The sequence below is a fragment of the Salvelinus namaycush genome, chromosome 2, assembly GCF_016432855.1.
Source record: "Salvelinus namaycush isolate Seneca chromosome 2, SaNama_1.0, whole genome shotgun sequence".
Taxonomy (NCBI): Eukaryota; Metazoa; Chordata; class Actinopteri; order Salmoniformes; family Salmonidae; genus Salvelinus; species Salvelinus namaycush.
In genome coordinates, this window is record NC_052308.1 from 49,878,707 (window position 1) to 49,895,618 (window position 16,912).

Below are 16,912 nucleotides of genomic sequence, written 5' to 3' on the forward strand. Positions count from 1 at the left end.
ACTTTCTGCACATTTTGTTACGTTACAGCTTCATTCTAAAATTGATTAGATACTTTTTTCCCCCCTCATCAATCTATACACAATACCCCATAATAAGAAAGAAAATACAAGTTGTTTTTTTTGTTGCAAATTTATATATTTTTTTAACGGATTTAATACATTTACATAACTATTCAGACCCTTTTATTCAGTACTTTGTTGAAGCACCTTTGGCAGTGATTGCAACCTCAAGTCTTCTTGGGTATGACGCTAATAGCTTGACACACCTGTATTTGGGGAGTTTCTCCTATTCTTCTATGCAGATCCTCTCGAGCTCTGTCAGGTTGGATGGGGAGTGTCGATGCACAGCTATTTTCAGGTCTCTAGAGATGTTCAAGTCCGGGCTCTGGCTGGGGCACTCAAAGACATTCAGAGACTTGTCCTGAAGCCACTCCTGCGTTGTCTTGGCTGCGTGCTTAGGGTCGTTGTCCTGTTAGAAGGTGAACCTTCGCCCCAGTCTGAGGTCCTAAGCACTCTGGAGCCCGTTTTCATCAAGGATCTCTCTGTACTTTGCTCCGATCATCTTTCCCTCGATTTTCCAGTCCCTGCTGCTGAAAACCATCCCCACAGCATGATGCTGCCACCACCATGCTTCACCGTAGGGATGGTATTGGCCAAGTGATGAGCAGTGCCTGGTTTCCTCCAGACATGACGCTTGGTATTCAGGCCAGAGAGTTCAATATTGGTTTCATCAGACCAGAAAATCTTGTTTAATAGTCAGTCTTCCGTCTGGCCGCTCTACCATAGTGGCTTCCGTCTGGCCACCATAAAGGCCTGATTGGTAGAGTGCTGCAGAGATGGTTGTCCTTCTAGAACAGGGGGGCCTGATTTGGTGTCACGGTTTTTCCCCAGCCCCAGCTAATACACCTGGCTCCAATAATCACCTAATCGTGATCTTCAGTTTAGAATACATTTGATTAATCAGCTGAGTTTGCTAGGGATGGAGAAAGTGTGACACCAATCAGGCCCTGGAGGACTGGAGTTGCCCACCCCTGTTCTAGAAGGTTCTCCCATCTCCACAGAGGAACTCTGGAGCTCTGTCAGTGACCATCGGGTTCTTGGTCACCTCCCTGATCAGGGCCCGTCTCCCCCGATTGCTGAGTTTGGCAGGGCGGTCAGCTCTAGAAAGAGTCTTAGTGGTTCCAAACTTCTTCCATTTAAGAATGATGGAGGCCACTGTGTTGTTGGGGACCTTCAATGCTGCAGACATTTTTTGGTACCCTTCTCCAGACCTGTGCCTCGACACAATCCTGTCTCAGAGCTCTTTGGACAATTCCTTTGACCTCATGGCTTGGTTTTTGCTCTGACGTGCACTGTCAACTGTGGGACCTTATATAGACAGGTGTGTGCCTTTCCAAATCATGTCCAATCAATTGAATTTACCACAGGTGGACTCCAATCAAGTTGTAGAAACATCTCAAGGATGATCAATGGAAACAGGCTGTACCTGAGCTCAATTTCGAGTCTCATAGCAAAGAGTCTTAATTCTTAAGTAAATAAGGTATTTCTGTTTTTTATTTTTTATACATTTACAAATATCAGGTATTGTGTGTAGATTATTATATTATGTAGATTATTATTATTATTTTAATGACATTTTTCAAATCGGAAAAGTTAGTAACCCCCCCCCCCCCCCAAAAAAATAAGGTTAATCAAAAAAAATACTTAATTTCATTAGGAATGAAGCCAGGCACCTGCACCTACTGGTGTGAGGCTTAGATATATTCTCACGCCAAGTTGCAAAAGGCGGCAATATGCAATACAGAGTGTCCGGTCTCGCCAACATACAGGAAGGACAAGGACATATGGGTGTCGAAATTCAAAGCCCTGAGAACGGACCTGCAAAATCTCGTGCCAGATATCACCAGTAAATTATGCTATTTATTTATTAATACATTTGTAAGATTTTTTTTTCCATAACTGTTATAAATACCAGTTTTTGTTTAGATGTGAATTAATAGAATATTTGTAATCTAGCTGACATAATCATTTGTTTTATAGGCTCACAGCTGGCACTCAGAGGGGAGCAAAGGTGAGGAAAGAAAAAAGGTGGACCCATCTTAGAAAACCATACTAATGGTTAGGGCCTCCCGAGTGGCGCAGCGGTCTGAGGCACTGCATCGCATTGCTAGAGTCGTCACTACAGATCAGGGTTCGATCCCGGGCTGTGTTGTAGCCGGCCGAAACCGGGAGACCCATGAGGCGGCACACAATCGGCCCAGCGTCGTCCGGGTTATGGGAGGGTTTGGCCGACTGGGATGTCCTTGTCCCATTGCGCTCTAGCGACTCCTTGTGGTTGCCGGGTGCATGCACGCTGACTTCGGTGTTTCCTCTGACGCTTTGATGCGGCTGGCTTCCGGGTTATGCGAGCAGTGTGTCAAGAAGCAGTGCGGCTTGGCGGGGTCGTGTTTCGGAGAATGCATGGCTCTCGACCTTTGCCTCTCCCAAGTCCGTACGGGAGTTGCAGCGATGGGACAGACTGTAACTACCAATTGGATATCACGAAAAAGGGGTAAAAAGAACAACATTTTTTAATTCTATTTTTTATCGCCTACCATGTAAACAAAAAATGTGATTAACAAATCAGGACAGCCATTGTAATCAAAATAGGCAGCTCCACGAGAGATCACTTTCTCCAAAACAATACGGTCGTTGTCGAGGCCAAAGGTGCTGAAAATGGTCTGCAATTTTTTTAAACAAGTTATTTTTTTCATTTCACTTCACCAATTTGGACTATTTTGTATGTCCATTACATGAAATCCAAATAAAAATCTATTTTAATTCCAGGTTGTAAGGCAACAAAATAGGAAAAATGCGAAGGGAGTGAATAATTTCGCAATGCACTGTATGTGTTATTTCATAGTTTTTATGTCTTCACTATTATTCAACAATGTAGAAAATAGTAAAAATAAATAAATAGCCTTGAATTTCGCTACACCCGCTATAACATCTGTTTAACACATGTGATGTGACAAATTAAAATTTGATTTTGATTTCTGTCCAAACTTGACTGGTACTCTATACTGATTACCATCAAACATAATTTTTTTCATTATAATACTTGTGTATCTGTGTTTGATTATTACATTTCTTGCTGGGCTTGATGTGGGTATTTCAATTAATTCCTTTTGTTGGTAGGTTTTTAAATAAAAAAGTAATATCACTATGTTATTGTATGTTCACAAGATTCGATTCTCTACAACTTCACCAGACAGCCACTGTTACCCTGAATGTCAGATTTAGTGGTAATTTGATCTGACTGTTATCTGTGGTGCTATTGCCCCCTTTGCACATGAAAAGGGCTTGAATATATTGTGCGGCTCCCTGAACACTTGGCTTTTCCAGTCATAAAAGTTGCCGACCCCTAATCTAGGCTGTTATATTTCATTATCTTCTGGTTTAGTTTTAAATTTCAGTTTTTGTATGTTGGTTATTTGTCATGATGGTTGTTTCGACTGTCTTTGTTGACACTGATGTTAAGAGCACTTAGAAATATCATTTTCTATTTTGCAGCTACATTTGTCCAAATTCTTCTTTCTTATAAGTCTTGTAAGTAGGAATACAAGCTTCTCGTACCTTTTTTAACATTTAGAATTTTCTTTGTGCCCATTGTCATCGCCACTGAGTCGTTATTAGGTTGCCAGGGGTGTATTCATTAGGCACCAAATGGAAGAAAACAGATGGAAACAAGGAGAAGGGACTACCTGAACCTGTCCGATAAGAAACACTTGTTTTCTGTCGCAAAACATTTTGCTATGGTATGCTCTAATGAATACCACCCTGAACTTGCCAGTCCCAAACCACCCCCCATTCTGCCTGGAATCAAACTGACCTGCTACACCTGGATCATACCCATGTAATCTCCTTCCCAAAGGATCTCTCACACTAATACTTATTTTCCAAAGAAACCAACAAACGTTCCGTTTTTTTTGCCGTAGCTTTCTTTGCTCCTCAGTTGATGACCTTGAATTTGTATGTACTGTATGTTACACATGTATGTGGTGGATGTCTGTTCCATATTTATGCTATATATCGTGCCTCGTGTGAACTTCCAAGGAACTAATAAGTAGACATTGCAAACTGAATTTTGCCATTGATGAGAAAATATATTCACCTGTATCAGCTCTTTGTGGGCTGCTACACAGAGCTCACAAAGAGGCTGCTGTGTGTTTTACATATCTCTTTTTGGCGCCGAAAACATAATGAAACTTTACGTAATCCAAATCGGTTGTTGTCGGCAGAGCAAAATGCCCAGACAGAAGTATTGTAAATGCTCCCTTTTCAAACCGTATGAGGTGCATTCCAAATGGCACCCTGTTCCTTATTAACTCTACTTCTCCCCAAACCCGGATCCGGGAGCACCCCCATCAGTAAAAAAGCTGACTAGCATAGCCTAGCATAGCGTCACAAGTAAATACTAGCATCTAAATATCATTAAATCACAAGTCCAAGACACCAGATGAAAGATACACATCTTGTGAATCCAGCCATCATTTCTGATTTTTAAAATGTTTTACAGGGAAGACACAATATGTAAATCTATTAGCTAACCACGTTAGCAAAAGACACCACTTTTTTTACTCCACCAGTTTTTTACTCCATCAGTAGCTATCACAAATTCGACCAAATAAAGATATAAATAGCCACTAACCAAGAAACAACTTCATCAGATGACAGTCTGATAACATATTTATTGTATAGCATATGTTTTGTTAGAAAAATGTGCATATTTCAGGTATAAATCATAGTTTACCATTGCAGCCACCATCACAACTCTCACCAAAGCGACTAGAATAACTACAGAGAGCAACGTGTATTACCTAATTACTCATCATAAAACATTTCTTAAAAATACACAGCGTACAGCAAATGAAAGACACAGATCTTGTGAATCCAGACAATATTTCAGATTTTCTAAGTGTTTTACAGCGAAAACACAATATAGCGTTATATTAGCTTACCACAATAGCAAACATCACAACAGCATTGATTCAAGCCAAAAATAGCGATAACGTATAAACCACCAAAATATATTAATTTTTTCACTAACCTTCTCAGAATTCTTCAGATGACAGTCCTATAACATCATATTACACAATGCATATAGAGTTTGTTCGAAAATGTGCATATTTAGCGGCACAAATCGTGGTTATACAATGTGATTAGTGGCCAAAACTTCAAGCAATCTGTCCGGCGCCATCTTGGAGAGGCACCTAATCTAATCGAAAACTATTCATAAACTTGACTAAAAAATACAGATTGGACAGCAAATGAAAGATAAATTAGTTCTTAATGCAATCGCTGTGTTAATTTTAAAAATCTAACGTTACTGCGCAATACAGCGTGCGCTAAAGCGAGACCGCACCATAATTCATGGTGGAATTATTATTTGACATTTGTCAACATAAGTACGAATTAACAGCATAAAGACTGCTTACTATTTGCCGAGCTTCCATCAGAATCTTGGGCAAGGTGTCCTTTCTCCAGAACAATCGTCTTTTGGTTGAAAGATGTCCTCTTCTCATGTGGAAATAGCAGCTAACGATAGCCACCCACTGGAGAGGTGTCCAACTCGTGAAAGCGCATCACAAAGAAATCCAGGAAAATCGCAATAAACTGCTATAAATCGGTTTAAATTAACTACCTTATGATGTCTTTAACAACTATAACGAATAAAAACATGACCGGAGATACAGAACTGCTAAAACGAAAGCTTTGCAGGAGGCCATTGTGATGTCCCTGATGCGCCAGGCGCCCCGTTGAAAAGAATGGTACTTCCGTTCCACGGTCTTATATAGGGCCCCAGATTGCGCAATCCACTCCATTCAAATTCTCCCCGCTTACTGACATCTAGAGGAAGACGTATGCAGTGCATGTAGCCCGATGGCTTACATGGGGACTTATAAACTGACCTCAGAACAGGGACCTCGATTTCTGAAATCTCACTCCCTGACAGGAAATGTGCTGCAGAATGAGTTCTGTTTCACTCAGAGAAATAATTCAAACGGTTTTAGAAACTAGAGAGTGTTTTCTATCCAATAGTAATAATAATATGCATATTGTACGAGCAAGAATTGAGTACGAGGCAGTTTAATTTGGGAACGAATTTTTACAAAGTCGAAATGGCGCCCCCCTAGTGTCAAGAGGTTTTAAGTGCACTATTTTGGAATAGGGTGCCATTTGGGATGGAGACCATCCTGGCAGGACATTTCATCAAGGTTGCAGCAGTAGAGCAGTCAGGCCAAAGTAAGTAACAATGGACTTGAAAGTAAATATCCTCCATTGGATGAATCCATTAGCACAACATCATGTTTTGGAAATAATTATTCATTTTACCACCGAGCTACCACTGAGCTCAGAGGCCTTATTGGAAATTATGGAAAATTACCCCCAACTTTTGCAGTTTCTTTTCAATTGAAAAACAGGTACTTTACATATCCACTTTGTGTCAGTGGTTTCTGCCTTTGACCTATGACCTAACACACAATTCTTCTCTCATTCTTCCCGTCTTCTGTCTGCTCTCACCACTTTCCTTTTCCTCCTTTCTCTATCCGTCCTCTCTTTTCTACCCCCACCCTCTCTCCTTCACCCCCTCCATTTGTGTCCTCTCTCTCCCTTATTTCTACTCCCTCTCTTCCTATGAACCCCCCCCCCCCCCCTTCTCTCTCTCTCTCTCTCTCTTTTGCCAGCCCTGGCCACTCAGACAGGTGTGGAGCTGAGGAGGAAGGGCTCCCAGATGTCCACAGATACCATGGTGTCCAATCCCATGTTCGACGCCAACGAGTTCCCCGACAACTACGAGTCGGGCCGGGCCGAGGCCTGTGGAACCCTCTGTAGGATCTTCTGCAGCAAGAAGACCGGCGAGGAGATACTGCCCGTTTATCTGTCCAGGTACCCACATGTTTTACCGTGATACAGTCAAAACAGAAAGGCAATATAGTAGTATTATATAAGTATTCTTTTTAAATGAGTACCCAAATCTCCACAGATTACGTATTTTGTTTTTGTAAGTATACTGAACAAAAATATAAAAGCAACATGGAACGTGTTGGTACCATGTTTCATGAGCTGAAATAAAAGATCCCAGAAATGTTCCATACTCACACAAAGCCTATTTCACTCAAATTTTGTGAACAGATTTGTTTACTGCCCTGTTAGTATTTATCCTTTGCCAAGATAATCCATCCACCTGACAGGTGTGGCATATTAAGAAACTGATTAAATAGCATGATCATTACTAAGGTGCACCTTGTGCTGGGGACAATAAAAGGCCACTCTAAAATGTGCAGATTTGTCACACAACACAATGCCACAGATGTCTCAAGTTGAGGGAGCGCGCAATTGGCATGCTGACTGCAGGAATATCCACCAGAGCTGTTGCCAGATAATTTTATGTTAATATCTCTACCATAAGCCGCCTCCAATGTCATTTTAGAGAATTTGGCAGTACGTCCAACAGGCCTCACAACTGTAACCATGCCAGCCCAGGATCTCCACATCCGGCTTCTTCACCTGCGGGATGGTCTGAGACCAGCCACCCGGACAGCTGATGAAACTGGGTTCACATAACTGAAGAATTTCTGCACAAACTCTCAGAAACCGTCTCAGGGAAGCTCATCTGCGTGCTTATCGTCCTCACCAGGGTCTTTATCTGACTGCAGTTTGGCGTTGTAACCAACTTCAGTGGCCAAATGCTCACCTTCGATGGCCACTGGCATACTGGAGAAGTGTGCTCTTCACGGATGAATCCCGGTTTCAACTGTACCGGGCAGATGGCAGACTGTGTATGGTGTCGTATGGGCAAGCGGTTTGCTGACATCAACGTTGTGAACAGAGTGTCCTATGGTGGGTTTATGGTATGGGCAGGCATAAGCTACTGACAACTAACACAGTTGCATTTTATCGAAGGCAATTTTTATTTGGTTTAACCATTTATTTAACTAGGCAAGTCCAGTTAAGAGCAAATTCTTATTTACAATGACGGCCTACACCGACCAAACCCGGACAGCGCTGGGCCAATTGTGCGCCGCCCTATGGGACTCCCAATGGTGGCCGGTTGTGATACAGCCTGGATTCGAACCAGGGTGTCTGTAGTGACACCTCTAGCGCTGAGATGCAGTGTCTTATCTTAGACCGCTGCACCACTCGGGAGCTCCACTTGAATGCACGGAGATACCGTGACGAGACCATGAGGCCCATTGTCGTGCCATTCATCCAACATATGCATATCTGTATTCCCAGTCATGTGAAATCCATAGATTTATTTATTTCAATTGACTGATTTCCTTACAATGAACTGTAACTCAGTAAAATCTGTGAAATTGTTGCATGTTGCGTTTTATATTTTCGTTCAGTGCAGTAACGTAGTTAACATGCTAAAATGGTAAAAGCACGTATATCCTACCAACGAGACATTAAAAACACAGCAGACCACCATATTCCATGTGCCCAAGAAAACTAAGGTAACCGACCCTAAATGACTACCGACTCGTGGCACTCACGTCTCTAGCCATTATCATTATCCCAGAAACCCTAGATTATGAAATCTCTATTGCACTCCACACTGCACTTTCACACCTGGACAAAAGGAACACCTATGTGAGAATGCTATTCATTGACTACAGCTCAGCATTCAACACCATAGTGCCCTCAAAGCTCATCACTAAGCTAAGGACCCTGGGACTAAACACCTCCCTCTGCAACTGGATCCTGGACTTCCTGACGGGCCGCCCCAGGTGGTAAGGGTAGGTAACAACACATCCGCCAAAATGATCCTCAGCATGAGGGCCCCTAAGGGGTGCGTGCTCAGTCCCCTCCTGTACTCCCTGTTCACTCATGACTGCAAGGCCAGGCATGACTCCAACACCATCATTAAGTTTGCCGATGACACAACAGTGGTAGGCCTGATCACCAACGACGAGACAGCATATAGGGAAGAGGTCAGACTAAGGAGGATTGTGGACTACAGTAAAATGAGGACCGAGCATGACCCATTCTCATCGACGGGGCTGTAGTGGAGCAGGTTGAGAGCTTCAAGTTCCTTGGTGTCCACATCACCAACAAACTAACATGGTTCAAGCACACCAAGACAGTCGTGAAGAGGGCACAACAAAACCTATTCCCCCTCCAGGAGACGGAAAAGATTTGTCATGGGTCCTCAGATCCTCAAAAGGTTCTACAGCTGCACCATCGAGAGCATCCTGACTGATTGTATCACTGCCTGGTATGGCAACTGCTCAGCCTCCGACTGCAAGGCACTACAAAGGGTTGTGCGTACAGCCCAGTACATCACTGGGGCCAAGCTTCCTGCCTTCCAGGACCTCTATATCAGGCGGTGTCAGAGGAAGGCCCTAAAAATGTCAAAGACTCCGGCCACCTTAGTCATAAACCGTTCTCTCTGCTCCCGCACGGGAAGCGGTACCGGCGAGTCAAGTCTAGGTCCAAGAGGCTTCTAAACAGCTTCTACCCCCAAGTCATAAGACTACTGAACATGTAATCAAATGGCTACCCAGACTACTTTCAAATGGCTACCCAGACTACTATGAAGTTTCTAAATCTGTTCCACATGCCTGTGTTCAGACTGACTCTTCCAGTCTCTTTCCTCCCCCAGGTTCTACATGGTTCTGATCCAGGGCCTCCAGATCTCCGACTACATCTGCCGACCGGTGCTGGCCAGCATCATCCTCAACTCCTCAGCCCTCTTCTGCTCCGATATTAAGGGCATCAACGTGGTGGTCCCCTACTTCATCTCAGCCCTGGAGAACGTCCTCCCTGACCGGTGAGGAATGCACCGTCTATATTTGGTGTGCTTGCTGAAAGAACACTTATTCCCCATACTTCTCATTATTCTGCACTCTCCTGCGCTGACACCACTTATACTGCTTATAAGAAACGATATTACAACAAACGGTTCAGTAAAAGATTTGTTACTTTTGGTTCTTCTATTAAATGTCTCACGCCATACACTGAATGACAGGATCAAGTCTGTCTAGTAATTTGTCGACCAGGCCAGTAATGTTTCAGCACATTTGGCGTTCTAGTTAGACATTTATGTGCTCTGTCACAGTCTGCCACAGAAAACTGCTAGTGTCGCTTCCTAGTCAGCGCTGCGTTGTTTAGATTACACATGGAAAAATCTAGAATTGAGCAATATGATTGGCCATTTATTCAAACACCACCACGCGAGTCACAATTTTAATAAGCAGTACATGAGTTGATGCATTCAACACGGCACACAGGAACTGTCCAGACTAGCAACACTTTCAATTATTAATATAGTAGCAACTTAGGAATAGGCTCCAGAAAGACGCCTAAAATTCGTCTTGGCTACTGTAGCCAGATCATAGAGATGGATAGAGGACTCTAGTTCCCAAAAGCCATTTTTAGAATGGGCTGAAACCCATATGGGTTAAGGAAGGATCACATGATTCCATCCGGGTCATCAAGAGGCTGGGCTCCCGACAGTGACCATTAAGTCGTAATTTGCGACCCTTTAAATTGGCTGTGCGATTTACATTTTTTTATAATTGGTCGCATCGGCGCGAGCTGCACGTTCACCTCATTTCAAACGTCCTATTATTTTAGGAGGCTAAAAACATGATTTGGTCAAACAGTAATGTGCATGATCCTTATGATTCCTGTAATGAAAGTCTCTGCCCTGCGGCTGTTTCACTCAGGCCTGCTGCTGTGATGAGAGTGCCACTCTCTTCCTCTCCCCCGCACTCTGAGAGAAAATGCATTTGTAGGCTATAACAGTTCAAAATCCATTTGGGGGGGGGAATACAGCTTTGGAAGCAACTACTGTTGTCACTGTAGCAACTACTCTATAGCAACTATTTTACAACCAAGATATTTGATATGGCTTTGAAATACGCAGTGCGCGAAATTCGCAACAGCCTTTGCGATTGCATAGGACTCATTGGGTAGTGGGCTACAATTGCAAAGTTTTAAGACCTTTAATATTCTGTTCGATTAATACATGGCTACCAGCAGTGGGTATTATGTTTAGCGTTAGCGATCTAGTTAATGTGTTTTGAGTTTCCACTTACTCATGCGGTGAATTGGCCCCAAAATAAATTAGCCTATGATATTGGTGCCCATAAAGATTTAAGCAAGTTCATCTCTATTGAACAAATGATTCAGATAATTCTGGAGCCCTATTTTGACATAGAGCAAGATGTTTCCGTTGACATCGTTGGTGTGCATCGTGTGATTTTTAACCAGTTTTGAGTAGGCATGGCCTACTAATTGGTTGATGTCATTGGAAACACTTATCCACAATCTTTACTACAAAATATAAATGTTCTATTTTCACATGTTGATGTTAGGGTGGTGCTGGAGATGATGAATATGAAGTTGACATTTTTTGAAATTTCCCTTTAAAATATCTTATTAAATGGCAACGATACTCTTTGTAATTTGACGCAAAAATGTATGTAGAGAGACAGCATGCCAACCTTTGGCTAATAAGCATTATTTTTTGCCGTGGTTTAATTTTGGTATCGAGGATCATGATACTTAACCTGGTATCAGTATTGAAGCAAAATTCTGGTATCGTGACATCACTACTGCTTGTACAGCTGACGCAAGCACACAGAAATGTACCTTGTCTAATTAGTCTTATGATGTATGAAAGACAGTTCAAGTCAAATGGTCTTTCTATTCCTGTGTTAAGGACATCTGCATGCATAAGGAATGCGGTTTTGACCAGAATGGACTTGTTTAGCCCTTAGGGTGAAGTATGCCGCCTTTTGTATGTTTGTCTCTTAGTGTCACGCAAGGGAAATGCCCAGAAATTAACATTAAAAAACGGTATATGCTTAAAATGAGCTCAAATGTAAGCAATTGTTTGAGGAGTCTTATCAGTGGACAATTGGTGTTGGTTAAACATGGAATCTGACTGCTGTATCTTTTGAATGTTTGACATTTGAGTTAACTTAACTTGTTGTTTCCTCCCCCCAGAGAGCTGTCAAAGTTTAAGACATACGTGAACCCCACTGACCTGAGGAGAGCCTCCATTAACATCCTGTTGTCCATGCTGCCTCTGCCACACCACTTTGGCAAGGTCAAGTCAGAGGTAAACCTGTTAATTATAAGAGTTTAAAGGGACATCACACTTCAAAATTGAAATTTGAATCACACCATCGGTTGTGTAGAGACCGCTAATATGCTTCATATCAACCCTAAATACATGGAAAATATTAGCATAAAATGAGGAAATGATATAGCTATTATATTTAACATTCAATTTCGATTGAGGCAGATACAATAGATGGACCGGGACTTGGACTTATCGCAACATTAGTGTTTTGTTCTGACTTTCGACTAAACCGTCTGTTTTTTAGTTAATAATTTGCAATGCCCTATAGTTCTGACGTCGGCCTAAATGCAAGTAACCCTTGTGTATTATTTGTATGTTCCAGGTGCTCTTGGAGGGCAAGTTTAGCAATGATGACAACTCGCTGCACGACAAGGCCGTCACCTTCCTCTCCTTCAAGCTGCGATTGGTCAACATCCTAATAGGAGCGCTACAGACGGAGACGGACCCCACCAATACGCAGATGATCCTGGGTTAAGTTGATCTCAATTTTATCTGCAGCAATTTTTTACTTTGATTGTTTACACTGAAAAATGTGTTATACATGAAATGTATTGTTTTGTCATTTGACATCTTTCTCTTTTAAGTAATACAGAATCAATGAATTGTAATAACTATTCCATAACTAGAATGGAATGACTAAAGGCCTTTTTTTTCTGTACAGGTGCCATGCTCAACATTGTCCAAGACTCTGCTCTCCTGGAGTCCATCGGTGCCCAAGCGGAGGTGGTAAGAACTAATACTTTTGTACTCCACGCTGTAGAAGCGCTCACTCAACTGGAAAGAAATGTGTAAATACAGTAAACTTAACTACACATGTAGCTAAGAGAGATCGTTAAAAAAAAAAGGATGTGACCTTTATTGAACAATGAAAGACCCTTGAGGTTAGAAACCTCTTATGGGGGTGACCTGGCAAGAGGACATCAATAAATCAGTATTTAAAGGATATTTTACTCAAACATATATTTTTTTATTTTGTTCATTAGTCCAGTGTTTATCCCCAAAAATGGTTAGGGGACCATATTAATAGTGGACTTATGAACAAAATGCTTTTTGAGTAAAATATCACTTTTAATCATCTGAGCAGACTATGACCGCTGAACATTCTAATGCCATCCCAATAGGGCAGTGTGGATGGCAGCCATGCGCTGGCTAAAAGCCACAGCAGGAACAACAGTGGCATCAGCAACGCCAGCGGGGGCAGCTCTGAGGCCACCACCCCCGACAGCGAGAGGCCCACCCAGGCCCTCCTCAGAGACTACGGTGAGCCCCTTCGAGAACGCACTCATGAGCCCTTTTTCCAAAATCCTGACCTGGGTTAATATGTTTAATTGGCAAAATTGTGACAGGGAAGTTCAATCATGCGCACCTGTTTAATTGGCAAAATTGTGACAGGGAAGTTCAATCATGTGCACCTGTTTAATTGGCAAAATTGTGACAGGGAAGTTCAATCATGCGCACCTGATGAGTCTTAAAAGGAAACCAATTATATTTGGACCTAGGTGTGCCAAACATCAACCAACCGTCAGCCCTTCCTTGTTAGTAGCTCTGAAGATGAGGCCTTAGCAAAGTTTCTTGACTAGTGTAACAAGCTAGACGTGCGCAATGTAAAATCAAAATTGTTTTTTTAGTTCTGAATGTTGACACTGTTTTCACCTTTTTCATTCCGGTCAGCCATGCTTTAATTGTATAGTGGACATATATGACGTTGACTAAAGGTGATTCCATGATGAACCAAAAATGCATTGTTATTCTCATATTTGCAGTGATGCCGTGTCATTTGAATGATACTATACTACTGTTATCAGAATGGAGACAGTTATGTGTATTGTCACTTGCTAGATCTTCTCCCTATACAGTGTGTGTAATTTGTTCATTAACGTCTTCTTTAACTGCATGCGTTATGGTATTCAGCATATGCATGTCGTTTTATGGGAGCTGGACTATGAACCAAGACCTGGAGTTGAATGTTTAAGTATTTCTTTGATTCCTCACATAATCCTTGCTTGTCTCCTTCTCAAAGCACATTGGTTCCGTCCCTAGGATCTTCTCCTCCAATGCATTTTGAGTAGGTGGTGAGGACACAAGGAATCAAGCACACTTACAATTGAGATTCATCCCATGTTATTCCCACTGACTGGCCGCAAATATATGATAAAATAAGTAGATAATGGGCAAAGATCCTGAAGATCCACAAAAATCCACTAAATGCAGGCTCCCTCTTGTGTGCAGCAGTTGTACTGCAATTTCTTGTGTTCTCTGACAAGTGAATTTCAAACAGAATCTTCTAAACACTTTGTTGAAATGTTAAGTGTTTGTCCATCTTCATTTTAACACCCAAGCATCTGAAAGTCAAGTGAAACACTTACATGCAACACTATTTGTTGATTCTTTGCTTATTATTATTATTTATTTTTTTGTAAAGATGCATGTTCGATAAAATTGTCCAAGTTTTGGCTACCACTTTATTGGCAACATGCACGGTTGGACATGCTTTATACCAGTGTTGGTGTGAATTCACGAATTTAACATTTCTAGTGAGGATTTTTAGATTTCAATGAGTTAAACTGAATTTGACCCCCAACCCTGGTTTAATACAACCACAATATCTAACCTCATACCTAACAAAAAAGCCATTACTTCAATTACCAATGGTTTGAGTGTGCCTGTTTGTCCTCATACAGTACTGTCGACATGCTGATTGCTGTGTATCTGATGCTTATTAGACGTGTTCTGCCTGGTCCGGTAGTTACTAACCCCAGCTCTCCTTCTCTGCTTGTGGCGTGGCGTGGTATGGTGTCGTCATCTGGGGGTGTCATATCCCTAGCTCTCCACACAGATACAGCCGCCGGCCTACTGATCCGCAGCATCCACCTGGTCACCCAGAGGCTCAACTCCCAGTGGAGGCCCGACATGAGCATCTCCCTGGCCGCCCTGGAGCTGCTGGCCGGCCTAGCCAAGGTAAGAGCCCCCGGGGTCTTGTTCATTAAGGCACGCAACATTTTAAAACGTCCTGCAACGGGATCAAGAATGAGTGTTTCAGGTAGGTTGACATGCGTATTTCCTTAGGGTTTGCAACATTTGAACCAAGGTCTCTTTTACAGAATTACATAAATTACAGGAAATACACACATCAATATAATTACAAATTGCAAGCAGAAAGATTTTTTTTTAAATTAAGACATTCATCAGTAAGGTCCTCAATCCGCTTTCTGAATTGTCCTCGAGGCACCAAAACATCAAATTTAAGAACATTTTAAAGATGGTTCCACAAATAAGATGCAAAAAAACTACACGCTGATTTATCTAACTCAGTAGAGACCAAAGGAATTTCCATTTCCTATAGGGTGGTGGGACATATGGAAAGGCTACGAAAATAACCACAAGTGCTGCAATGAAAATGAAGGAGTAAGCAAAAAAAGTGAATAAGAACCAGTCATAGTTCACTGATCCCTGTGTGTCCCTCTTCCTCAGGTGAGGGCGAGTGTGGAGTCTGCGGACCGTAAACGTGCAGTCAGCTCTGTGTGCAGTTATATCGTGTATCAGTGCAGCCGGCCGGCCCCCCTCCACTCCCGAGACCTGCACTCTATGATCGTGGCGGCCTTCCAGTGCCTGTGTGTGTGGCTGACAGAGCACCCCGACATGCTCAACGAAAAGGTAGGGGAACAACAACACCACCTGCTTTCTACCTACAGTATTGCCTGCTAGTCTTACTGTTCTGTCCATCTAAGCATGTGGTGGTGAATCGTAACTTCCGTTTAAGTTGATTTTTCACTTAGTCTCTCATTGATTTCAATGTATGACGGTGGAAATTAGACTTAAAGGGAAGTTAGGATTCACCCCTTGGACTATGCTGCTGCTACTAAATACTATGGATGCAAATATCAACCTTTTGAGGTGTGGGTCAAATCTTCCCTTTGAATCATTCAAATGGTCACAAGTCCTCCATTGACATAATGTCATGATTTACTATTTTATCGTCATTATTCGCTGCCTTATGAGCTGATGAGCTCTCTAAAGACTAAACTCACCTCCCGACTTTTGTGCCATGCAATTACATAGTGTTTTGTTGCAGGACTGTTTGATAGAGGTGCTGGAGATCGTGGAACTGGGAATATCGGGCAGCAAGTCTAAGACCAGTGACCAGGAAGTGCGGTACAAAGGGGACAAGGAGCACAATCCGGCCTCCATGAGGGTGAAGGATGCTGCCGAGGCCACCCTGTCATGGTGAGTGCCACCTGACAGAAGTAATGGGAATATACAGTTACGTTTCTTAGGGAAAGATGCATTGCCTTTTGCTCTCTCTTAAAGGGGCAATCTGTGGTTGGTATATCCAATTTTGTTTTTACTTTTAATGATATAAAGCCATTGATTCTTGAAGAATATAACTTATCCATGGAACGCAGGATGCTTTCAATGGCACACATTCAACAAATTTGAAATTCGTAATAATCCATCATGATTTATGTATTGTAATAACAGGCCCACAATGTGGTTATTAAAGTGCAAATGTGGATATATTTAGCTGATTTCACTGCATAACATTTAGAAGTTGTCCTTTTTAAGCTGAGAAGAAGTGAAGCTAGTATATGGCCCTATAAATTCTGCAATATAGAGAACGCGGACGGAATCACTGAACCCAGATATTAAAATGGAATTCACATATTTTTTTTTTGCTCATTCAACTTAGCAGGAGATTGAACTTAGTAACACAGTTTATCATAAGACATGAACAGAATGCATCAGTGATTTGTATTTCCTGCAACTTTCTGAAGA

At 42.1% G+C, this 16,912-nt stretch overlaps 1 protein-coding gene across 1 annotated transcript in view; it reads left to right on the top strand.

Moving 5' to 3' along the window:
- The window catches only part of LOC120064336 (ral GTPase-activating protein subunit beta-like), an 80,802-nt gene that overhangs the window by 35,666 nt on the left and 28,224 nt on the right, over positions 1-16,912 (top strand). Inside the window, exons 10-18 of the mRNA XM_039014851.1 lie at positions 6,729-6,930; positions 9,650-9,817; positions 12,001-12,115; positions 12,462-12,609; positions 12,801-12,865; positions 13,261-13,399; positions 14,964-15,097; positions 15,611-15,793; positions 16,212-16,363. Of these exons, the coding sequence (XP_038870779.1) occupies positions 6,729-6,930; positions 9,650-9,817; positions 12,001-12,115; positions 12,462-12,609; positions 12,801-12,865; positions 13,261-13,399; positions 14,964-15,097; positions 15,611-15,793; positions 16,212-16,363 (1,306 nt within the window). The remainder of the gene's footprint in view (positions 1-6,728; positions 6,931-9,649; positions 9,818-12,000; positions 12,116-12,461; positions 12,610-12,800; positions 12,866-13,260; positions 13,400-14,963; positions 15,098-15,610; positions 15,794-16,211; positions 16,364-16,912) is intronic.